The sequence below is a fragment of the Candoia aspera genome, chromosome 1 (assembly GCF_035149785.1).
Source record: "Candoia aspera isolate rCanAsp1 chromosome 1, rCanAsp1.hap2, whole genome shotgun sequence".
Lineage (NCBI taxonomy): Eukaryota > Metazoa > Chordata > Lepidosauria > Squamata > Boidae > Candoia > Candoia aspera.
The window spans coordinates 20,117,914-20,143,957 of NC_086153.1; the positions used below are offsets into that span (position 1 = coordinate 20,117,914).

At 42.9% G+C, this 26,044-nt stretch overlaps 2 protein-coding genes across 2 annotated transcripts; one reads left to right on the top strand and one right to left on the bottom strand.

The window, feature by feature from the left end:
* Positions 1-1,627: 1,627 nt before the first annotated feature.
* LOC134488651 (uncharacterized) lies at positions 1,628-11,139 on the bottom strand. Its single transcript, XM_063291114.1, has 3 exons — positions 10,527-11,139; positions 5,422-5,575; positions 1,628-1,705 (listed from the first exon to the last, which is right to left on the bottom strand). The coding sequence occupies exons 1-2, from the start codon at positions 11,137-11,139 to the stop codon at positions 5,466-5,468; spliced, it is 723 nt and encodes a 240-aa protein (XP_063147184.1). The 3' UTR covers positions 1,628-1,705; positions 5,422-5,465.
* A 3,178-nt stretch (positions 11,140-14,317) lies between these two features.
* Positions 14,318-16,448, top strand: LOC134488652 (uncharacterized protein C2orf72-like). Its single transcript, XM_063291115.1, has 2 exons — positions 14,318-14,966; positions 16,261-16,448. Exons 1-2 carry the CDS (start codon positions 14,318-14,320, stop codon positions 16,446-16,448), a joined length of 837 nt encoding a protein of 278 aa, XP_063147185.1.
* The last annotated feature ends 9,596 nt before the right edge of the window (positions 16,449-26,044 follow it).

A 26,044-nucleotide genomic window follows, 5' to 3' on the forward strand; every position in this document is an offset into this window, starting at 1 on the left:
TGCCCTTGGAGGACTTAGCCTCCAACTGCCACCTTTTAGCAACCCTTCTAGAACATTCCTAGACATTGTTAGCAACAAGAGTTCTGCTAGGTTGGCCTAGTTGCTACCCTCACATTCTCTGTGGAGCTTTCAACATCTTACATGTTCTGTTCCAGGGGAATCTGATGTTGGAATCCCATTCTATCAGCTGTTCCAGATGTTTCCTCACTTATACTGCATAACATGGAAGAAAAATTATTGTGTGGATACAGTAATCATTATACAGTGTAGCTACTAAATGACATGATATACTTAGTTCAGGATGAGTCAGGTATTTCTTGAGTCTATTCTATAGATTTCAGTGATGAGCCTCTTTGTCATCTTGGGCTGTCTCACTGAGTTGTGATGCTGGGTGTAGGGATAAAATACTGAGAATAAAACCTCCAATCTTGACATGATTCCTTTGTACCAGTGACAACTGACTCTATTTCTATCTGATTTCAAGCACCCATGACACTTAAATAGCTTCTCCTATGTCCTGGAGCACAAGGAGGTATGCAGAATGAGATTAAAGGCTTCTATAGTCTAGCTTTATTCCCAGAGTGGCTATCCAAATGCCAATGGGAAGCTCACAAAGACCAAAGAATAGCAACACCTCCTACTTATGTTCCCCAGAAACTGGTATTGAGCTACATTGCCTCTGGATATATCCATCATGATTAGTAGCCCTTGATAGCCTTATCCTGTATGCATTTCTCTGATTCTCTTTTGAAACCACCAAAACTGTCATTCATCACTACATCTTGTGGTAGTAATTTACATGTAGCCACAACCCCATCTTCTGTTTGAGCTTCTGGTGAGCTTCTGTTTCCTGCATTGATCATAATGGTTCATGAAACCCTCCGAATAACATATAACCTCCATGTATTATGCTAGACTCCCATATTTTTACAATCTGGGTGGGAATTCTAGGCATTGTAGTCCAACACATGGAGGGCACTTGATTGGAAAACAAAGCTTAGCTCACCATGGAGGTGTTCCAAGCCCATTTATCTTGGCTCTCCATTTCCATTCCTTTTCAGTTCTACATCCTCCTCCTTCCTGAAAGATGGGGACTAGAGCTGTACAAAGAATCTCATGTGCAACTGTATCATGAAGTCATATTCAGATTGACATTTTTATTTTCAAACCTGTCCTTCAAAACTTTCAGTACATAATTTGCTTTTTCTACAGCTTGCCTACATTTTCACTGATCTACCAACCATCTACTAATATCTCTTTCCTCGTTGGCTGGTGTGTTCAGTGTACCCTGCTATGTATAATGAAGCTGGGATCTCTGTCCTGGTGTGATCACTTTATTTCCACTTATTTGCAACAACTCTTATTTGCCCATTCAGTCCATTTGGATAAATATTTTAGGAGACCATTGCAATACAAGTGGATTTCTTCATCATCAGGAATCATCTGCCATTGTGTAAGGACTTTTGGTTTGAAGCTAAACATAGCAGTTTTGTATTAATAGCCTGGGACAGGATGTGCATACATCCATGGTGAAGTGGAGCTCACAGTCAGACACCTTGTGAGGATATGGGACACTGTGATGAATCTTTTAGCTAAGATTCAACATTGATCTCATGTTTACGTATCTGCACAGACATGGTTAACAACTTTTGATTTTTAAATTTTTATTTTGGGTGACAGCTGAAAATCCAGATGGGCAAGAGACCTAGAAAACAAATGCAAGCACATTATTAGAAGGAAGGGACCAAAAATACTCAGGCAAACCATATACGCAAAATATACATAGAAAGACTATGTACACCGACATGCGTCCATTTGTTACAATAAAAATGCACAACATATGATTCAAGTAAACAAGCTGTCCCTTTCATATACCAATACAGGTAGTCCTCGCTTAATCATTCATTTAACGAGGGTCCAAAGTTATGATGGCCTCCGAAAAAGTGCTTTACAACCTATACTCACACTTAGGACTGTGCAAAATGTCATACCACCCCCACAGCCATGTGATCGCAATTAGGGCACTTGGCAGCTGGCTTGCATTTATGACCAGTTGCAGTGTCCTGCAGTCACATGGTTGCAATTTGCAACCTTTTTTGCCAGTTTCCAGCAAAAAGCCATCCATTTGGGAAGCTAGATTCTCTTAACGACCATGATCCACTTAATGACCATCATAAAAATGGTCGTAAAATCACATCCAGTTACACTTAATGACTGCGCCGCTTCACAACCAGTTTTCTGGTCCCCATTGTGGTCATTAAGTGAGGAATACCTTTGTTTACTCGTTCAGTCGCTTCCGACTCTTCGTGACTTAAGGTGAAAATTAATGCATTGTAGAATTCAATCATCCTAACAACTTTGGCAAAGAAACATAATCAGCCATTTCATGGTCTATGTATGTTGGGAGGAGAGGACTGTACCACTTCAGAATGCATTATTATATGCTTCTAACAGAATCCACACAGCTGTAAAATTAAACTCAATGATAAGGCTAAGTCTGAGCTGTTCTCATTCACATTCCAAAATTCTCTATGTAGTTCTTTCAAAAGAGGGAGAATCAAAAGTGATTGGTCAATTCCCAGTCAGAAATAGTACAACACTGTAACATTAATTGTCATGTTATCTGATTATAGGCTTTTGTTACAGCTCAGGGCGGGGGGTGTTAAAGAGGGAGAGGGGGCTTTACCTGCATCCAACAACAGCTCAAAATTTAATGTGTGTGTGCAAGGGAAAACTGTTACACTAGCAAAAAGGGCTTCTGTTAGACCAGTGCAAAGATTTGTTGTTCCAATCTGAAACACTGAATCAAATTTATTTGGCTGCTTCCCATGAATGCAAACATGAGTGTAATGGTCCCAAATGAACTGAGTCCTACCTGAAGATTTGGTTTGAATTGATTCAGATGTCAGGATGAAATTTGATTGATTTTCTGAATGAGTTCAAACATTTGAATCAAATTGGATCTCATCTGCATACCACTATTATCTGCTGATATTAGTGAATGGAGGATCTGTCAGAACAGCCCTGTTGGATCAACCCCATTTAACACAGCATTGTGTATCCCACAAAGGCAACCAAATGCATTCAGGAAAATCATAAAAATGAGTAAGAGAGCAATAGCCCTCTTTCACTCTTACTCCCTATGGCATATTGCTTACATACTAGAAGTAAGAAATGGCCATGAAAACTACAAAGCACTGTTTGCCTGATCCTCCATGAAACTGATGGCCATGAATCCAACAGTCTCAATTCTGTATTATATAAATAAGGATTTCCTTTTATCTCCCCATATTTGGCTGCAATGAATCTCGCAGTCCCAGGATTAGCCATGAATGTGACTAAGAGCACTCTCAGTATCATTAAATACAGGGGCGCAGCATGGAAGGATTAGAAAAAGGATATTTCATGCAGAGCTGCATGAGAAGACTAATATCTTCTATGTTGTGCCTGCTGGCGTTCTGGAGGCATTTGGTGATCACTAAGGGAAGAAAGATGTTATTAAGGGAACAGGGGAGATACAGAACAGGGGATACCTGGCTTGGTATAGCATGCATGAAAAGGATCTGGGAACTGCAGCTGATCATCAACAGAATATAACTGAGCAGTATGATGCATCTTTGAACTGCATCAGTAGGTGTCAATGGACAAACCCCTGAATATTATCTCCAAACTGTAAGAATTCAGGTAAATTGGACCAGGTATAAGGAGGAAGGAATATGATCAATACAAGGACAGTCGGGGAAAACCAGATCTGTTTAACCTGAAAAAGACATGAGAACATGAAAATAGCTCTTCTAGCCAGTGTTCTATCTCACACAGGCCCAGTCGTTAAGGCCATTGATCAACTTGCCTTCTAGGAATCTGTCTAGTCCTTTTCTAAAGTCATCTAAACTAGTGGCCAACATCACAGCATATTCCATCTGTTGAAATTACAGGTTGATTAGCCACCATGTGAAGAAATACAGTATTTCCTCCTATTCGTTTCAGATCTTCTATTGGTCAGTTTCATTGGGTGGTTCCTAGTTCTAGTATTATGGGAGATGAGGAAAACCTAATCCATATTTATACTCTATTTAGTAAAGGTAAAGGTTTCCCTTGACATTAAGTCCAGTCGTGTCCGACTCTAGGGGGTGGTGCTCATCTCCGTTTCAAAGCCGAAGAGCTGGTGTTTGTCCGTAGACACTTCCATGGTCATGTGGCTGGCATGACTAAGCGGAACGCCGTTACCTGCCCGCTGAAGCGGTACCTATTAATCTACTCATATTTGCATGTTTTAATATTATAAACCTCAGCATTTTCTTACAAACAGCTTTTCTCTAAGCCAGCATGGGGAATTCTGGGAGTTGAAGTCCACACATCTTAAAGTTGCCAAGGTTGAGAAATACTGCTCTAAGCTAAACAGTTTCAACTGTTGCATGTTGTTTTGTACAGAAATTGTTCAAGCTCCTGCTCATCTACAAATTGTCTAGCTCCATTGTATCCTTCTTGAGATATGATAACCAGAACCGTACACAGTATTCTGGATGTGGCCACACCACAAACAACTTAAGGGCCTATCACAGAATTCCTCAAATACTTGAAAGGGGGTCATCCCCCCACAAAAGACCATAATCTCCATTGTCCCAGAATGCAGGATATAGAATCATGGACTTAAGTTACAGGATGGCACATTGTTGTTGACTGTTTAAAGAAACATCTTATTAGGAAGAGCAGTTCAACTGTGGAATCAATTATCAAGGGAGGTAATGGTATCTCTTCATTGGGTATGTTCAAGCAAGGGACTGGACAGCTATCTCTCAGGGATGCTTCAATTTAGATTCTTGCACTGAACAGGAAGTTGGACTTAGTGGCCTCTTCCAACTCTTTAGAGTTAGACTTCTACTAATCTTAACAGAACTATCCAGAGTAGCAAGTCTGGATATAAATCAATCAAATAAATTAAGCTTAACCGCCCTTTTTAACATGGCACCCAGCTGCAATAAGGCTGCCCATTTCTGATTTAGTGCAACAGAATTCTGCTTTCCACAGTGACCAACCAGAAGACACATAAGCTATGACACACACACACACTCAGTCTGTAATTTGTCACAAGTTATACAACAGAGAAAAGGAAGGAAGAGAGGGGGATGAGAGAGAGGGACAGGAGGGGGATGGAAAGGATATGGATTGATTTCATATACATGTATGTATAGGAAATTTTAGCTTTATTTAAATTTAAATTTGCCCGTCCATTAAGCAAACTGCTTCTGAATATGGGCGCCTCACTTTGGCTAAGCCCCTTTTAAACTAAGTAAACATCTTGATATTTTTGCATAAAAGGTGAATTAATTTCTCCAATAGCTTCACCTTCCCACCAATCAAGCTGGAAGAAGTCAGGCAGTTCAGCTTCTATAAAAACAGTTTCCTGCATCCTGTACCCACCTTAACCATGTAGGGAGGGTGACGTGCTGACAGGGGTGCACGCTTCACACTGAAAGGTAGTTGTAGAAGTAATAACCTCCGTATGTCACGATTCCAAGCCACAGCACTGCTCCAAAAAATTGCATCATCGATTTGTTCAACCACAGTAAACTGGCTTTAGGGAGGAGAAAAAGTATTTATTCTTTATCATATCGTATAAAATACAAGAGGGCACATCTCTGCTCTCCATTAAAACTTGCTCCAAGGGAAACAACTGAATGGAGAGGGAGGCAGGGTCAGATGGGGGGAAGAAGAAACAGATAATAAAAAAGAGGCTCTCTCGGTGCTACAGCCCTTCCTCCCTCACACAGAGCCACCCTGGTGTGGCAGTGTGACTAAAACAGGGGACTAAGATTGAGAAACCGCTCAGTGGGTGTCTTAGGACCAATCGCTCTCTCTCAGCCCCACCTATCTGAGATGGTTGTTATTGTGAGCAGCAGTATCTGTGGCTGGGTCAAAAAGGTCAAAATGGCAACTGCAACTACACAGTTACATTTATGTTCCACACAGACAGAAAAAGGGAGTGGGGCTTTGATTATATAGATGTTTGTTTGTTTGTTTGTTTGTTTGATATCTATAGCCACCCATCTCAACAAGTGACTCTGGGCAGCATGCAATCATAAAAACATTAAACAATTAAAACAATACAAAATAAATATATATGGTTGCCAAGTAAAACTATTGGCATAAATGTTCATATAGCCAAGAAATGGGGCCCTTAACATACTCGGGGCCCCAGGCCTGGGCACATAACCAGGTCTTCATGGCCTTATGAAAGGCCAACGGGGTCGGGGTCACCCTAATCTCTGGAGGGAGGATGTTCCAGAGGGCAGGGGCTACAGCAGAGAGGACACATCTCCTAGTCCCCACCAGCCGACATTCCTCGGCAGATGGGACCCTTAACCTGCCGGAACGAATTGGATGGGTAGAAACAACTGGGAGAAGATGGTCCCTTAGGTAACCCAGTCCCAAGCCATGAAGGGCTTTAAAGGTGACAACCAGCAGGGTGTCCAGCCAGCCAGGGAGTCACAGGATTGCATGGTTGTGACCCCGCATCTTGACTTTTTTGACACAGCCTGCGGACATTCTGGTTGCGTGAAAAACATACGAGTTGGAATTTTTCAAACTTTTTCAGGCTGTGGAACCTGTTACTTTTTAAAAACAAAAAAACACAGAACCTCTGACCAAGAGGCAAAGCTCTACTAATACAAAATTGAGTGAACTCTTTTTTTGCCCTTGTTCTCCCATCAAGGGCAGAATTTGTGGAATCGCATCAAATTCTCCTGGAACCCTAAAGGCCCATGGAACTCAGTTTGGAAAACCCTGACGTAGAGGAAGGAATGCAGTGCTCTTGGATGGAAACAGACAAATCTAATAAGTGAAGAGTAAAAACTATGTTTCTTCAGCAAAGGATCGTTACCTTGTCGTGGTGCTGGAGCTTGAGCACCTCAATGATGCCATGAGCTAAACCGTGAAGGGCCACCCAAGACGGGAAGGTCATGACAGAGAGGTCAGACTAAATGCGATCCCTGGGGAAGGTAATGGCAACCCACCTCAGTATTCTTGCCGTGAAAACTAAATGGATCAGTACAACCAGAGATATGTCGGTATACCATCGGAAGATGAGACCCCCAGGTCGGAAGATGGTCAAAATGCTACTGGGGAGGAACAGAGGATGAGCTCAACTAGCCCCAGACGTGATGACGCAGCTAGCTCAAAGCCGAAAGGACGGCTAGCGGCCGACGGTGCTGGTGGTGAACGGCGAATCCGATGTTCTAAGGATCAACACACCATTGGAACCTGGAATGTAAGATCTATGAGCCAGGGCAAATTGGATGTGGTTATTGGTGAGATGTCAAGATTAAAGATAGACATTCTGGGCGTCAGTGAACTGAAATGGACTGGAATGGGCCACTTCACATCAAATGACCACCAGATCTACTACTGCGGACAAGAGGACCACAGAAGAAATGGAGTAGCCTTCATAATTAATAGTAAAGTGGCTAAAGCAGTGCTTGGATACAACCCAAAAAATGACAGAATGATCTCAATTCGAATTCAGGGCAAGCCATCTAACATCACAGTGATCCAAATATACGCCCCAACCACAAATGCTGAAGAAGCTGAAGTAGAGCAGTTCTATGAGGATCTGCAGCAACTACTGGACAACACGCCTAAAAGAGATGTTGTTTTCATCACAGGAGACTGGAATGCTAAGGTGGGCAGTCAAATGACACCTCGAATTACAGGTAAGTATGGCCTGGGAGAACAAAACGAAGCAGGACACAGGCTGATAGAATTTTGCCAAGACAATTCACTCTGCATAACAAACACTCTCTTCCAACAACCTAAGAGACGGCTTTATACATGGACTTCACCAGATGGACAACACCGAAATCAGATTGATTACATCCTTTGCAGCCAAAGGTGGCGGACATCTGTACAGTCGGTAAAAACAAGGCCTGGAGCTGACTGTAGTTCAGATCACGAACTTCTTCTTGCACAATTTAGGATCAGACTAAAGAGATTAGGGAAGACCCACAGATCAGCTAGATATGAGCTCACTAATATTCCTAAGGAATATGCAGTGGAGGTGAAGAATCGATTTAAGGGACTGGACTTAGTAGATAGGGTCCCGGAAGAACTCTGGACAGAAGTTGGCAGCATTGTTCAGGAGGCGGCAACAAAATACATCCCAAAGAAAGAGAAAACCAAGAAGGCAAAATGGCTGTCTGCTGAGACACTAGAAGTAGCCCAAGAAAGAAGGAAAGCAAAAGGCAACAGTGATAGGGGGAGATATGCCCAATTAAATGCAAAATTCCAGAGGTTAGCCAGAAGAGATAAGGAATTATTTTTAAACAAGCAATGCGCGGAAGTGGAAGAAGACAATAGAATAGGAAGGACAAGAGACCTCTTCCAGAAAATTAGAAACATTGGAGGTAAATTCCAGGCCAAAATGGGTATGATCAAAAACAAAGATGGCAAGGACCTAACAGAAGAAGAAGAGATCAAGAAAAGGTGGCAAGAATATACAGAAGACCTGTATAGGAAGGATAACAATATCGGGGATAGCTTTGACAGTGTGGTCGGTGAGCTAGAGCCAGACATCCTGAAGAGTGAGGTTGAGTGGGCCTTAAGAAGCATTGCTAATAACAAGGCAACAGGAGACGACGGCATCCCAGCTGAACTGTTCAAAATCTTGCAAGATGATGCTGTCAAGGTAATGCATGCTATATGCCAGCAAATTTGGAAAACACAAGAATGGCCATCAGACTGGAAAAAATCAACTTATATCCCCATACCAAAAAAGGGAAACACTAAAGAATGTTCAAACTATCGAACAGTGGCACTCATTTCACATGCCAGTAAGGTAATGCTCAAGATCCTGCAAGGTAGACTTCAGCAATTCATGGAGCGAGAATTGCCAGATGTACAAGCTGGGTTTAGAAAAGGCAGAGGAACTAGAGACCAAATTGCCAATATCCGCTGGATAATGGAAAAAGCCAGGGAGTTTCAGAAAAACATCTATTTCTGTTTTATTGACTATTCTAAAGCCTTTGACTGTGTGGACCATAACAAATTGTGGCAAGTTCTTAGTGGTATGGGGATACCAAGTCATCTTGTCTGCCTCCTGAAGAATCTGTATAACGACCAAGTAGCAACAGTAAGAACAGACCACGGAACAACGGACTGGTTTAAGATTGGGAAAGGAGTACGGCAGGGCTGTATACTCTCACCCTACCTATTCAACTTGTATGCAGAACACATCATGCGACAAGCTGGCCTTGAGGAATCCAAGGCTGGAGTTAAAATCTCTGGAAGAAACATTAACAATCTCAGATATGCAGATGATACCACTTTGATGGCTGAAAGTGAAGAGGAACTGAGGAGCCTTATGATGAAGGTGAAAGAAGAAAGTGCAAAAGCTGGCTTGCAGCTAAACCTCAAAAAAACCAAGATTATGGCAACCAGCTTGATTGATAACTGGCAAATAGAGGGAGAAAATGTAGAAGCAGTGAAAGACTTTGTATTCCTAGGTGCAAAGATTACTGCAGATGCTGATTGCAGTCAGGAAATCAGAAGACGCTTAATCCTTGGAAGAAGAGCAATGACAAATCTCGATAAAATAGTGAAGAGCAGAGACATCACACTGACAACAAAGGCCCGCATAGTTAAAGCAATGGTGTTCCCTGTAGTAACATATGGCTGCGAGAGCTGGACCATAAGGAAGGCTGAGCGAAGGAAGATCGATGCTTTTGAACTGTGGTGTTGGAGGAAAATTCTGAGAGTGCCTTGGACTGCAAGAAGATCCAACCAGTCCATCCTCCAGGAAATAAAGCCAGACTGCTCACTTGAGGGAATGATATTAAAGGCAAAACTGAAATACTTTGGCCACATAATGAGAAGACAGGACACCCTGGAGAAGATGCTGATGCTAGGGAGAGTGGAGGGCAAAAGGAAGAGGGGCCGACCAAGGGCAAGATGGATGGATGATATTCTAGAGGTGACGGACTCGTCCCTGGGGGAGCTGGGGGTGTTGACGACCGACAGGAAGCTCTGGCGTGGGCTGGTCCATGAAGTCACGAAGAGTCGGAAGCGACTAAACGAATAAACAACACAAAAACTATGTTTACAAATTTTTTTCCTTCTGGAATGGAGTTTGATTTGATCTGGAATTTGGTTTGGTTTGGAATGGAATGCAGTTTTCACCTAACCCTTGAGTTAGATGTAAGATAGAGTGTGTGCATGACACTTCCTTTTAAGCTGTGACACAGACTTTGCCTTGCTCAGGTGGAGCCACAACATAAGCCACTACAGTACCCAAACTTAATATATATTTGCAAATGCAGTCACTAAGTCTTTAACTGAACTGGTTATTATTACTGCTGTGTGAATGCAGCTGAGTGTCCTCTTCCTGCAAGGCTTGATGTAAGCCCTACAAAGTCCCTATGAAGGTATGCGATCCTCATGAAGAGGGCCTCTGAGCATATGCAGAGTGACCTTCCCTCCGCAACAGGTAACTCAAGGACCCTCTCTTTGCCTAAACATCCTTGCACAGCCCTCACCCGATCTCTGGAAGTTCTTGACCCGCTTGAGCTCCAGGGCGCCGTCGGGTCGCCCTGGCGCGAAGACGGCCGTGTGCACCTCCATGGACCCGTCGCCTTCGGACTGGAAGATCTCACGGAGCAGTTTCTCGAGGTGCGCGAGAGCCGGCTTTTCCTCGTCGGGCCGCGGCTGCACGATCACACCTACTAGAGCAGCCGGGGAGGCACGGCTTTGATCCCGCACGCCCTGCAACACCTCCCGCATCCGCTCGGGCCGCTCCCGCAGCGACGACGCCCGGCACAGGAAGAAGATAAGCTGGCCCGATGGCGTGGACGGCAGGGAATGGGGCGCTGGCAGCGGCTGCCTGGCAACAGGCTGGCCTGGGACAGGGCCGCAAGCCGGGCTGCCGGCCGAGGCGCCGCCCGTCGCGGGCAGCACGTGGTGTGCGAAGGAGCTGAGCACGGTTTGGCCCCCGTCGGACCCCCACGGCTCGCCGGCCAGCAGCAGCAACTGCGTGCGCTGCACCACCGCCCCGTCCTCGCACGGTCCGGGTTCGCTCTCGCTGGCCTCGCCGCGACCCTCGGCCCGCCGCCCGCCGTCCGAACTCCCGCCCCGCTGCTCTTTTCGCTCCATCCCGCCTGGCTCCAGCCGCTCGCCGCGCCGGCGTCTCTCGCGCGCGCCACCCCCTCGCTCCTCCTGCGTCTTTCGCGGGTGTCATAATCGTCCGCCGGCCCCTTCTCGGCGTAAGGAGCAGCGTGGGTTCTTGGCGTGTGACCCCGTGTCTTTCCCGGGAAAAGCCAGGCTTGGCGAGCTGTTTTTTGTGCCCAGAGCGCACCCGATGCGAGCGCGCCTCCCTCCTAGGCGCTTTGGAAGGAAGGTCGCTCTTCCCCTAGCTCTCCGTTTGCGCGGCCGACAAGCCATGTGGTAGATGCAGCCTTTGGCCGCGATCCTACACCTTGTTTTTCACCGTTACGGCGAGAATGGACTCCACGGAGAACGTAGAAAAAACGAGAGGGGCTTCCTCGGGTCCACGGAACTCCGTTTGAACCAGGGCACTTCGTATCCGTTTCTGACAAGTTTAAATCTTCAGCCAATTTTCTTTCCCCCATCCCACGTAGCACATTAATACTTTCTATTTAGTTGGTTTAAAACCCTGCTATGTTCAGTGGGATTTGTCCCCCGATGTAATATACCTGAACTCCACAATTTTATGGACTGGGGACATCGACGTTCTGCTGACTGTGCATGATGTCGGATAGAATCTCAAACGTATAGCTGTAGGGTGAGGATGAGCAACCTGGTGCTCTTCAAATTTCAACTCCCCCATCAGTCCCAGCCATCATGGGCAAGATATAGGCAAGACATAATTGGTGTTGTAGATATATCTGGACCACTTCTGAAATAGTCCAGGCAGTCGCCAGGAATCCACACTGACTTGAAAGCATAAAAAAAGAAAAATAAACCTCTGGAGGGCATTAGGTCGCTTATTCTTGCTGTATGATATGCCTATAAAAATTAGAATAAAATTAAAGGTCCTCCAGTAACAATGTAGATGGCCAGCTGCCTGTTTCTTAGATGTTTGCTAACCTTCTCTTATGCTAGCAATATTATCAAGAGTTTGTGTCAGTGGCAGCAGCTATATTGTGACCTCCTTCTGAACAGCTCATTGACTAAAGTTTGTGTGGAAATTACGTACCTCCATTATTTTGCAAAACTCCTGGGTTTCTCCAAAAAAGCAGTAGGACAGAATTTTTCTGGGAAGCTCACCTAGCAGGTGTGACCCTGCTAGGAAGGGGACTTAGCAACGTTTGGGAGGATGTCGATCATGCTCTGCCAAAATGTTCTACCTGCTGAGAACTAGGAAGCCTTGGGTTCAAGATCAGCTGGTGACTGATGAACCTTCTTAATCTCTAAATGCCTAAAAATATTTTCTGGCTGGTTGCTATCATTTGGGGATTAGATTATTGTGCTTAGGACTCACGCTAGAGGCCTGCCCTAATTGTGTCAAGAAAAAAAATGTGACCAGATCAACTGCTTAAACTGTTCATTTTTTCCCAAAAGGAACTTTAAATTGAGTGCATATTGATGTAAGCATGGCGGATTTTATTGTGATGGTTTTATTTAAGACTTTTTTTCCCCCTGTAGAACACTGAGCTCCTCTAGGAGGAAAAATAGTATAGAAATAAGTATGTATTATTATTACTAATACGTTAGAAGAAGAGGGAAGAAGTTTAAAGAACAAAAGGCAAGGATGGTTTACAAACAGAGAAAGGTATGGACGTATACCGTGAATGGTGTTACTGTACTGTAAACTAGATTTCCTTAGATTTCCTTTACTCCTACCTTCAGCCTCCAATTTCTTTTGCTTACTTTTTCCCTGCACTTTTTATGTAAACTGCTTATCCCCAAAAGGAATATTATTCCCCTCCAAATGATTGGAGGGACTATCTAGGAAGGGATGGGTAATCAGACTGCTTCCCATGTCTGTGCATTGGCTGCAGATGTTTGTGGGACACCTGGACCTAGTTGCTCAAAGACTCCCAATAATTGGCTAACCCAGCTGGTATGGACTTCCTGATTGGGTGAAGTTATAAATTCAGGAGCTGCTTCTGTATTTTTATTCTTTTGCAAACATCTCTGTTCAGTGCTCAAAACAGAGAGAAAAGTCTCAGCACTCTGCTATGCTTCTTGTGGTTGCCATAAATGTGAGTAATGCACAAATGTAGTTTGGAATCCAGCGGTAAACCATTTTTCTGGAGAACTGAAAGTACCACTTTAGACTGCTAGTGAGAATCTTTGCATGTATCCCGATACGGGGTGAAAGTTCTCTGTAGAAAACAGGTATATTAGAGAGAAGACTATTATTATTATTATTATTATTATTAGACAAATTTATATGGCCGCCCAACTCATACACAGTGACTCTGGGCGGCGTACAGAATTAAAAACCAGTAAAACAAGAAAAAAACAATAAGCCTTCCCACCCTTCTCCCTGACATGCTAATTTTCTGTGTGCAGGGTTTTACACAGTGATGAACAAAGAGCATGCACAATCCCATTTGCTATGTCAAGTGTTGCCATTCTGGCAAAGCTTTACCATTTGATTTTGCTGATGGATTCTTTGAGAAAAGAACTTCAAAAAGAAACTGCAACATGACTTTGACTAGAATTCATCAGCAAGTTTGATCCTGTTTCCTTAAAGAGAGCAAAAGTAGGATTTAAATCTTTATATAAGTAAAATAAATTAATTGGCTGCATGGTTTTCTCTACCATTACAGGTGTTAATCTTTATGGCTTTCTTATACAGTAAGTGTGTCACCACAGGTCTTGTTGATTCTTAAGGTGCTCATCCTTACACAGAATTATCAAAGGTTTTGGCCTCTTGCCTTCAGTGATCACTTGGCTTTACATTTTCTTTTCCCTCTTCTGTAGATCCATTTAGACATTATCTAAAAGTTCATGACTCTGACAAAGTGGTTCATGACAGTAAATCTTTGTTGCAAGACTTTTGGGCTTGCTATCTTAGACTACATGGCTGGAGCCCATCTCAGACTTGATGGGAATAACTGGTTTTAAGTGTGATGCTCTATCCAGAAAGGGTCCATCTGTGGTCCACTGGGTAGATAATGATTTGTCTTCAATCCCACGCTAAATAATGAACTCTGCTATCAGTGGCCTGTGGGACAGGATACCCCAGGTTGTATCTTTATACAAGCTGAGCTTGTATATTGTGACATCAGGTGGGGTCTTACCTAGAGGCGTTTAAAGTTTAGTCAAGGGCAGCTGGACAGAGACTCCATCATAGCAGGACATGACCAAGGAGGGGCAGGGCTCAGAGCAGCTTCCTGCACCAGTATGCATCCCAGGCCCCGGGGAAAAGATCTTACAGGATTTCCAGATCCTGGTGCAGAAGGTTGGGGGGAGGCCTGAGGTTCTTCTCATTGGGGAGACCCTGGAGGGCAAGGACATTCATAAGATGATGGCCTCTTTTGTCAAGGACTTGTTTTCTGCCCCCAGTCACCCAGTCCACCCAGCAGAAGCTTTGAAGGAGCCTTGTAGCACCTGCCCTTTTAGTGGCAAGCAATGCCAGCTCATCTTCTTTCTATGTCGTGCCTCCTGCATTAAGGGCAAGGAGACTGAACTGCGAAAAGTTTTGAAAGAGGTGAAGAAGTATGTCCAGAAATCCCCCTGTGCCTTAGTGGGAGTCATTATGGAACCCAAGAAAGGGGAGGCCGAGGAAGCCCGTGTCCAGCTGCTCCGGCTATTGCGGGGCATCTTCCCAAAGGCCTCATCACAGAAACGGGGCAAACAGCCAGCTACCAAGGGGGATCAGGACCAGGCAGGGCCGATGAAATTGGAAGAAATAGAGGTAGAAGCAGAGGTCTATGTCCCAGGTTATCCCCGGGGCAACCTGGCCATCATGAAGGCAGCCTGTCGTGCTTCAGAAGCCCTCAGCAGAGGTGAGAGACTCTACGCTAGGGCTGGGCCACCTTTTTCTGGGTAGGTGGGTGGATGTGGGCATGCTTTTATTTTATTTTTGGTCTTCGAGTGCTTCAAGAGATAGGACAGCGAACCGTGATGCCCCTAGAAGAGGCAGAGGAGCTTGTATTTTTATCTCCTTGATTTGAGTTAAGGTATCTGTCAGCAGCTTAACTCACGCATTCTGCTTGTTGCTGTTTCTAGAGCATACATAATTTTCAGTGGTTTGCCACGAAATATGGATGTTGTGGTCTGGGATGGTCCTGGGGACCACAAGCACCCATGGCTCATAGGTGGCTTACCCCTGGCCATAGCATAGGCAGCAGGCAGGATCTTAATCTACATCTTGACTATGTGAGGGCTGGCAAGAATCTTTTACAGTCTTTTAGCCTGGAAATGCCATTAACAGCTTTATCAGCTCTTTTGGACTGAAAGTAATGGGATAAGACATAATGCAGTTTCTTTGTTTTGTCTTAGCATGAAATGTGGATCCAGAGTATGTAGCTTGTAAAATATGATTTATAGTTTCTCCTTATACGTGAACCAGACTGTCTTGTCCAACAAACCATAGTGTGGTACGAACCATGGTGGGTGCGTGTGCATGCACACGTGCGTGTGCTTAAGAAGGGAGCCTTCTGATCCTTATGCCTGCAGAGATGAACTTGTAAACGTGTTGGTGGTGCTTGTTGAAAAACCTCCAAAGTGAGAAAAAGCTTGGGCAGATTTCCAGCAGCTGCACCCTATGATAAGCCAAAGCCTAAGACTATAGAAATAGATGCAAATTCTCTTCATTTGCAAATGAATACATTGCCTAATTTGGGTAAATGTTTTTTTAAAACACAGAATTACAAAAGGCCCAAACAACATCTGATCTCTGAGGCCATCATGTACTCAACATGGCTATTAGCAACCTTTATTGCAAACAAAATGAAGCCATCTACAACAGAAGACCAGGCACAGCCTATATGTACAGTATATCAGGGTTCCAGGGGTTGTCTTCTAGTCTTCTTCCTCCTGCCTTTCCAACAGAATGGATAGTTGGCTGTTCTCATCAAGGCAGTTGAGATTAGTTAAAGTAACAGCTCTCACTAATCCAGGAACCACTGATTCCAGCTAAGCCAGCTTCATTCCTAGCATTATGTCAACTTGCCCCTTTTGCCATTCAACCCTACCCCACCTCCCAGTTGGGGCTACACCCTCCTACACCCATTTCTTTAAATGTTGTGAAGTTAGAACCATCAGCTCAATTCAGTTAACCAGAGAATTCCTGTACAGGTTTGCCGGACGAGGTCTCTAAGGATCCCCTACCTGTTGCAGGTTCTTCCTGGATGGCCATCATCATGAGAGGTATTCTGGGAACTATGTGCATCATCGGCATGGCATCTGCCGCAGGATGGTACCTCTACCAGCAAGGCATGATCCCACGTGACATGATCCCTGCAAGTCTGCTTGCTTTTGTTTGAGGTGGGTGTGCATACTTTTTGACCTTATGGTCAAGGAAAACATCGTTACAAGTGGGAATTTACTTGGCTTGTCTTTGTCAGCCCTTCAGGGTAGTCCAGACAAGAAGCACAATGATGAATATTACTTCTATCTTTATTGTAAAGTTACATTAACAGAATCTTGCAAGTCTGGCAGTATTTCTTCCCTCCTTTACTTTTACTCTCTGGAAAACTAGGGAGAGTCCCTTCTGAGATGCTTCCCACACTCCTTTTGCTTCTGTGGGCTGAGATACCTTTTGCATGACAGTTGTCTAATCTGTGGCTCTTCCTCCTGTCTCCCAAGGTCATTCCCACATACCCTTACAGTCTTGGAGTACAGGAACTTGCCTGAATCTATTAAAATTGGGCCAAAATTATTTTCTTATCAAGACGGGCTCCAGAAATTTTCCACATGCCGAAATTCAATAAATATTGAATTATTATTAATAAATAATAATAATAATAGGTAAAACCTATAATTTCCTTGGAGCAAGGGCAGAAGCACATATTATATGGGATTGTGTGAAATCGGCCCTCTCTAGTTGCTGATGCCATTTGCTGGAACTGTAGCCTGGTAAGTGCCTCACGGAAGGATGGCTCTGTAAGGCACCTCAGATAATGTCCACATTCGATTCTGGTTTTATTCAGGGGCAATTTACCAAGGGGCAATTTTATTTTCTGAGAATTTAAACAAATTTCTTTGGGCAAAGACATCCAGCACCCTGTTTTTAAATAATAGATTATTGTTTGCATTATTTGAATTTCAAAAGAATGCCATAGAAGAACCAAAGGTATGCATATGATTGGATAAAAATGTAAACCAACTGGTGCGAGAAGGAGCAGAGACATCCATCAGGAGGCACCGCTTGACAAGTCAGGGATCAGGTAGTGAGAGGAGTCTAGCCCAATAATTTAACGCCCTTAACAATTATTCTACCTTTAATTGGGTATATACCAGTTTCTGCATAGAGAAAGGGGATAGGAGTACCATTAGGTACACCTAAAATAGTGCTGAGGGGCTTGTTTTGAAAGAACCCTATATCATATTGACCTGAGGCCAGTTTGGCATAGTGGTTAAAGTATCAGGCTAGAAACTGGGAGACCGGGAGTTCTAGTCCTGCCTGAGGCACAAAGCCAGCTGGGTGACCTTGGGCCAGTCACTCTCCCTCAGCCCTAAGAAACAGGCAATGGCAAACCACTTCTGAAATCTTACTAAGAAAATTGCAGGGACTTGTCCAAGCAGTCTCTGAGAATCAGAGAAAATTGAATGGATTAATGTGTGTGTGTGTGTGTGTGTGTGTATGCATATATGTATATGTATAGCTAGGGAAAAAGGAATCAAGAGATAATTAGATGAGCCTATAGAGAGGTGAGAGGCTATTGGAGAGGAAATGTTCCTTGGCACAGCTATTAGCCTTGGCTCTGCATGGGCAGAGGCCTTAATGATGTTAGAGCCCTCCTTGCAATTCCATCTGGGGCTTGTTATGGTCTGAGACCTGTTCTCTGAGGAAGTGGATATGGCATTGTCTAGGATGTTGTCTGCCACCTGCTTTTTGGACCCCTGCCTATTCTAGCTGTGCTGCAGGTGGTGGGTGGAGAAATAACCCCCTGGATCTTGCAGGAGGGAGGTTACGATGTGCCCCTTCTCCATCTCTGAATCCAGAGCTGTTGGATAACTTATTGTCTGGTCTCCAACCTCTCCTTTATAGGCCCAAATTTTCAGCATCCCAGAAGAAGCAAATTATTTGGACACTTTTCAAGCAGGGTTCAGCTCCACATGTAAGACAGAGAGAGTATTGGTTGCTCTTTTGGATGGCCTGTGCTGGCACCTGATTGAGTGTGGCCCCTCCTTTTTTCTTTTGAACCTCTCAGCAGCTTTTGATATCATCAACCACGATATGTTGCTAGACTGCCAATGGGTGGTTTCAATCCATTATGGTGGGAATGAGAGATTGGCCTAGTGGCCTCTGATACGTGGGGTGTCACAAGGGTTGGTTCTCTCTCCCTTGCTCTTTAACATCTATATGAAGCCCCTGGGTGAGGTCATCTGACAGGCTGAGGTACAGTATCATCAGTATGTTGATGATACCCAACTTTAGATCACCACCCTAGACCATAAGGGAGATGCTGTTGACTTCCTATCCCAGTGCCTGGAGACTACAAAGGTCTGGAGGGGAAAGAACAGACTGAAGCTGAAACCAGGTAAGATAGAGTTGCTGCTTATACATCCGGGTTCTCTGTCAATGCCAGTGATGCCTCTGGATAGGCCGGCATTATCCGTTAAGGAACAGATTCATGATTTGAGGGTCCTTCTGGACTTGCCACCCAGTTGGACTACTGCAGTGCACTTCACATGGGGCTGTAAAGTAAAGAATCTATCTACTGTAGCTCAAGGCTGAACTGTTGGGTTCTTGGTATTCTCTGAGCTTGGATGTTTCCCTGCAGGTGCTTCATTTTCAGTTTAGGTAACATTAGCGCATGGTGAAGTTTGCTGACACTTCCCCACAATAACTTAAGGAAAATCCATAAACAGGGTATAAGGGCAACAGTTTTTCTCTTTTTCTCCAATATCTAGTACAAGAAGACTGGCACTGTTCAGGGGGGTTTCATAGAGCTGTCATGGAGAGTTGCTGCTGACCAATTACTTTTTTTTTTGTTTAAGAATTTTTTGAAGTTTCAAGACAAGGATAAAAGCTACAAAAATACAAAAAAAAAAAAAAAAAGATGTGAAAACACAAGATAATTTTTTTTTTCAAAATTACAGAAAGATGTGACATATGACTTTAAACAGCAAGGATATACAAAAATGTCCATAACCAATCTCTTACTCTATATTAAACCAAAACCACATTATTTCTATAAATCATTCCACTTTAGCACATTATAAAAATCACTAAGTACAGTTACTCCTCCCTTATATTAAAATAAAGAAAAAAATTCGTATAGACCTCCTAAACAACTCCCCCACAGAAGATAACACTTATTTAATTATTCCCTTCCTACTACCATTTTATACATTTCTGTCCATTATAATAAAAATCAAACTAAAAAGCACATAAATTGTCTGCCATTATTCTTAATAATACAACAGTTTTAATACTCTTAATCTTAATAAACCCCCCCAAAACAAAAACAAAAACGATTCAAAACAGCAGCCTTAATCAAATCCTTAAAACCATCCAAATAAACATTTTTCTACCCTAATAATCTTAATCCAAATCCTTGAAAGCAAATAACGTCAGTCATTGCCTTAAAGCAAACCAGATAAACATTCTTTAACCCTTATCCCACTTCAAAATAAACCAGAGCATTTACGTATCCCCACAATGTGCAGAGAGCTTTCCTCTTAAATCAAACAGCCCAACTGCCCCCCTCAAAAATTCCAGCTTCTCTTCAAAAAACCTCCCATACATAATGACCCCTTGTTTTTCATGACATTCCACCAGAAAGTCAATTTCACTTACTGCTTGCAGATTTCTCTCTCCCTTAAATTTCTCCAGTTCCACTATCCAATCTTCATCCAGCATCTCAATAGAAATCCCTATCTCACTCTTAGAAGAAACACTTCAATCACTGTTGAATTCTTCAATTTCATCCACATCCCCAACCTGATGGCACATTTTAGACCTCATATTTTCCACGATGTCCTGAATATCTTGCATAAAAGCTTGGTAGCAGTCAGAAGAAATCTGTTTAAAATCTTGGTGGAAGTCAGAAAAAATCTGTTTTAAATCTTCCATGTCTCATGCAGTAGATTATAACACCCCCTAGGATCTTAACCAGTGAAAGTCGAAGATATGGAAAAGTTCCAGAATGTATTTACACAAGCAACAGTGAGATGGGCAGACAGTTCCCATGGGAAAATAGAAACAGAAAGCTGAAGGTTCAAATCTGCTGATTCAACGTATAGGAAAATGCTAATATCTTCAAATTTAATACAAAAATAATAACAGGAAGACAATTGTTTACTCTCAATTCTCCTTTATATTTGGAAGGAAAACGAAGTCCAAAACTTAAAAAAGAAGCTGCTGATCAATTTCAACAATCTATCTTGCCCTTATAAAATGTAATGGCAGCTGGTTATTACTAAACCACCTCGGCAAAGCTGGCTGGGGAATTCTGGGGCTTGAAGTCCACACATCTTAAAGTTGCTGAGGTTGAGAGACACTGCTATAGCACATGCCAGTCCTGTATTCAGTATCCTGCCAACTGCCCAGACTAGTCCCTTAAGTTTTCTTGGTAAGGTTTCAGAAGTGGTTTGCCATTGCCTTCTTCCTAGGGCTGAGAGAGAGTGACTAGCCCAAGGTCACCCATCTGGCTTTGTGCCTAAGGTGGGACTAGAACTCATGGTCTCCCTGTTTCTAGCCAGGTGCCTTAACCACTACCACGAATATAGATGATTTAGGACAGTAGAATTCTTGTCTGTTTCTTCTCACACTTTCTACACAAAGGGCTGGAAGCTTGCCTCTTTTGCAGCTAAGGAACAGTCCACATCTGATCTCTGTTCTGATACCTCATTCCTCATACCTCACATTACTTCTCAATGTGAGAAGTAATTCTAACAAATGATTTTATTGGGGCGTTTTTTCAAATCTGCTGTTAGCCTATGAAAGGGCATCAGGTGAACCATGATTGGTTGGCTCCCGTTTGAAATTTTGGGATAATATGGGCCTATTTTATTGATGTAATGTTACTGAGATTATCATTCAAAAATGGAAACAAAAGTATCTTTATACAACAATGCCTGTTACATGTTTTTTAGTGTTTGCAACTCACATAGAAAACTGTTGAATTCTAATGGAAAGACCAACATTTTTGAACCTGGGAAGTCTTTTGGAGTACCATGTTCTATTAGATGCACACTTTGAATTCTGACTGAACTAATAATGAAATAAGTCAAGGTAGTTTTAGCTAATACGTACTTTTGTTGTACTGCTGTGAAAACATCATGCCATTAATTGTTTGGTTTTTTTCTCTTCAGATCCTAAAATCATCTGGATTTCATCTGTCCTGCAAAATAAAACAACAGCATGTCACACTGTGTGTGTAAAAATCAGCTGTTTTATTACTTTTTACTGGGAAGATTATGCTATTACTGTAGTCCCTGATGTCTCCTAAAACCGCTACTACTGATATTAGGACTATGTACACTTTGAAAATAATTTGGAAGAATTGGTCATGCGTTGGGCTTTACGCATAGTCAAGCACAGCACTACTTAAAGCAACCTGTCTCTTGCATTTCCTTCTGATTACCAGTCTGTTGCTCAGGCAGCCTGGTCAGCTTTAGATATTCTGGTGCTGAAGTAATGTTTGCCTTCTTATCCTAGCACAAGATCTCCCATGGAAACAATCTGGAGCATGTGGAGTAGGAGCCTTGCAATGATCTGGTCTGGGTCAGGGATCTGCATGGCTGCAATTGGCTCAGCAGATTTGCTGTGGAACTGCCCCCTTCTGTCTAATTGGTGGGCTCTGTGACTATTACGCATTGTTGATTTGGGTGCAAAGGCGACTAGATCTCCAGCCCCTGCAGTATTTATTTGCTGCATTTTAAAAGGAGTATCAATCTATTGACCAACAAAATGGTAGCTATTTTGGAACAAGAGACACAATCACAGACACCAAACCCCTTTGTTGGACTTTGGCTCTTCAGTAACATTAGTTGGGTGTTTGTACTTGTAAACTGCCAAAAATCAGGTAGATTGCATCAGGATTAAAATGAAATAAATACCTAAAAAAACACTTTTCTAAGAGCTGCACTGGACTGCACAAATCTGATGGCCACAAGATGTCACGCAAAAAAGGCAGAAAGCTCCAACCTTTTGCTGCCATCTAGTGGTCAGCACTTTGGTATATTGCTAATCCTTTGGCAAAAAAAGTTGAAAATGATTGTTGATGGAGTGCCTGGAACTGCAGTACAAGCATTGCCCCAATACACATTCTGTATGGCAATTGATGGCAGCTTTTCCTAGGGAAAGCAGGTGGGTGGAACTGGAATTTAGGCTGGGGGAATCACCAAGAGATGACTATACAGGATAGTATGGTAAAGCTATATGGACAGCAGCATAGCATAGACCCATTCTGGATACACGTTAAATGTGGGGGGACAGCATTTTTTATTTATTAATCAAATTTATCACCACCCATCTCCCACAAAATGGACTGGGCGGTTTACAGTAAAACATAAATAAGAGAAATATAAAACTATAAAATAATATAATACATAATAAAAATAAATATAGGAACCCGATGGCTAAAAGTTCTCTGTGATTCGCAAGCAGAGCAATCGAAGAGAATATTTGTAGCTCAGGGCTGAACCTTGGTGCTCTCTGAGCCTTGTTGTTTTCTTGCAGATGTTTCATTGCCAGGCTAGGCAACATCTTCAATGCGAAAAGGGAGTGGGCCTTGCTCTCAGTTTATATACAGTGGCTTGCCCTGCTTGTGTTGGTGGGGGTGTTGTTCTCTCATTGGGAGTTCCTTGATTAGGCTGTTGTTTGCTGCTGGGTTGATTGACTGAGTTAATAGATCCCTGATTAGAGTATTGTGTATTGTTTGACTGTTCATCTGGTGTTAATCCTAGTGTTGATTTTTGCATATCTGGTGTTGATTGCTGGCGAGGAGGTGTTCTGGTCTTTTAGCTTTTCTATTGTCTCTTTTGAATGGTATGTAAATATTGTTTACCTCTATGTGCCCGTTGATGGCTGACTTGTCTGAGCACCAGGCTTCCAGGAATTCCTTACACACTACAGCACAACCAACACAGTCTATGAAAAGAATAACACTGCCATATATCAGAAACATCTCAGAAATTACCAACAGACTGTTACAACCGCACAGCATCACTGTAGCACATAAACCAACCAAAGCCCTTCAGAATATCTAAAGCAAACCAAAAGACCCAGTAGCCCAAGAAGAAAAAACAGGAGTTATATACAACATACAGTGCAAGGACTGCAACAGCCACTACATAGGACAGACAGGCAGAAGACTAGCAGAGCGCATCCACGAATACCCACAGGCAGTCAGAAGACACAATGAGAACTCCTTAATCTCACAACACATGGACAGACTCAGCCATAGTTTCAACTGGGAAACTGTGAGCATCCTAGACCAAGCCAAATCCAAAAACGCCAGAGAATTCCTGGAAGCCTGGCACTCAGAGCAAGCAGCCATCAACAGACACATAGAGGTAAACAACATTTACATACCATTCAAAAGAGACAATAGAAAAGCCAAAAGACCAGAACACCTCTTCACCAGCAATCAACACCCAGATATGCAAAAATCAACACTAGGGTTAACACCAGATGAACCATCAAACAGCACAATACACCCTAATCAAGGCACTATTAACTCAGGCAATCAACCAAGCAGCAAACAACAGCCCAATCAAGGAATTCCCAAGGAGAGAACACCTCCACCAACACAAGCATGGCAAGCTTCTGTATGTAAACTGAGAGCAAGGCCCACTCCCTTTTCACACTGAAGATATTGTCTAGTCTTGCAATGAAACATCTGCAAGAAAACAACAAGGCTCAGAGAGCACCAAGGACTGCACAGTATGATTTATGCCAAGTGCTGAATGGTTAAGTGTCAGGAGAGCTGTGATTTACTGCCAGGCCCTAAGTGAGCATAACATTATTACAGCCCTCTGGAAGGAGGTTCCCCCCAAGATCTGGATGGGCCCCACTCTGCTTTTGTTTAGAAGAGCTGGGAAGATCCGGCTCTTCATCCAGGCCTTTGGTGAGAGAGTGAGATCCCTCCTTTCATTGTGCTTGCCATCTTTTATATATTATGTTCCACTGATTTTATTGTAATTTATTTGATTTTTGTGAGTTGCCCAGAGTTGTTGAGAGTCGGGCAGCATACAAGTATTGATATGATGATGATGATGATGATGATGATGATGATGATGATGAATTCCCATAGTTTCCAATCTAAATCTGCTTGTTTTCTCCTTTTCCTTTATTCATAAAGAAGTTCAGAGTAGCCTTGTGCCACTGGCTTCTTTCAAAGAAAGCAGCAAAAATGGCTTTTAATATATATTAAAGTTTGTTTTCATTGTTTCTGTGCATGGGTGATTTTATTTTGATGATGCTAGTTAAGACTGTTTTTATGACCCTTCTGAAAGCCACTCAGGGCTCTTCTACTGCTACATCTAAATTGTTATTGGGAGCTATGCAATAGAGATGAGATATACCGTAATTGCCATGTCTGTTATTTCCAACCTGTCGTCAAGGGGTCACTTGTGGTGTTTGAGGTTACTGGAAATAAAAATAAAAATACATTTTAAAAAGAGCTGCTGCAAACTCCAGAGATAATTAAATGTCCAAAGAATTTGACCCTCTTACTCAAAATCTTGTGAGATTTGACAATATGACAATATTTTCACTAGTTGTACATACTTTTAAAATACATTTTGAATTTTCAGACTGTTCTGCTTCCATCAAGGAATTTATGTATGCAATGCTGACAATTAGGACTGAGTTGCCAATTGCTAGTTTAAGTCGTCGTCCTGAAAATCTTGCAGAAATTATATAATATCCTGCATAATGGAAAATTATTAGCAAGTCCTGGTATACAGATTTGCCTTGCCTTTTTCCCCAGATAAATTAGGTTGCTGTGGCATGTTTTTGGCATCTGATGTGATCCTAAAATACCTGATTTTAGCACAGTCCCCAATCTTTGAGGCACAGTAGGTACAATTAGAATTTGGAAAGCAATTAGAATTTGGAAAACACACTAAATGGCTGCCACTATTTAGGGAGCAGGTTTTTCATAAAATGACAACTATGGGACTAAGCTACTCACAAAACACCCAATACACAAAAGATATACAAAAGGCAACAGTGAGGTTGCTTTTTGCCTCTCCTCCTCTTCAGCCTCTGTTGTTGTTTATTCGTTTAGTCGCTTCCGACTCGTGACTCCATGGACCAGCCCACGCCAGAGCTTCCTGTCGGTCAACACCCCCAGCTCCACCAGGGACGAGTCCGTCACCTCTAGAATATCATCCATCCACCTTGCCCTTGGTCGGCCCCTCTTCCTTTTGCCCTCCACTCTCCCCAGCATCAGCATCTTCTCCAGGGTGTCCTGCCTTCTCATTATGTGGCCAAAGTATTTCAGTTTTGCCTTTAATATCGTTCCCTCAAGTGAGCAGTCTGGCTTTATTTCCTGGAGTATGGACTGGTTTGATCTTCTTGCAGTCCAAGGCCTGTTTAACTTGTGACCCAAATGGGAGCCTTCAATCATATGTGAATTTATGAGTACTGTGAAAACCCATTCCAATTGCAAGCACTTTTTTGAAACTGTTGGTAACAAATTAAACTGTTTATTGTTACAATCCAGTTGGTCAAGAGTCATTGCATTCACTGAGATATGCAAATGAAACATTGAAGATGCTCAGGAATGACTTTCTGAAAATCAAGGTCTGAGCTACCAGGAAGGAGGTAAGAGTGGGTACTCACTTCTGAAACGTGGAGGGGGAAAAGCCACACGTTCTAACAATTCGTAAGTCTAAAGTGTGAAAATGGGACTTAGAATTCAGCATTCGCTAGGTTCTGGTGTCGAGGCATTCTGCACAT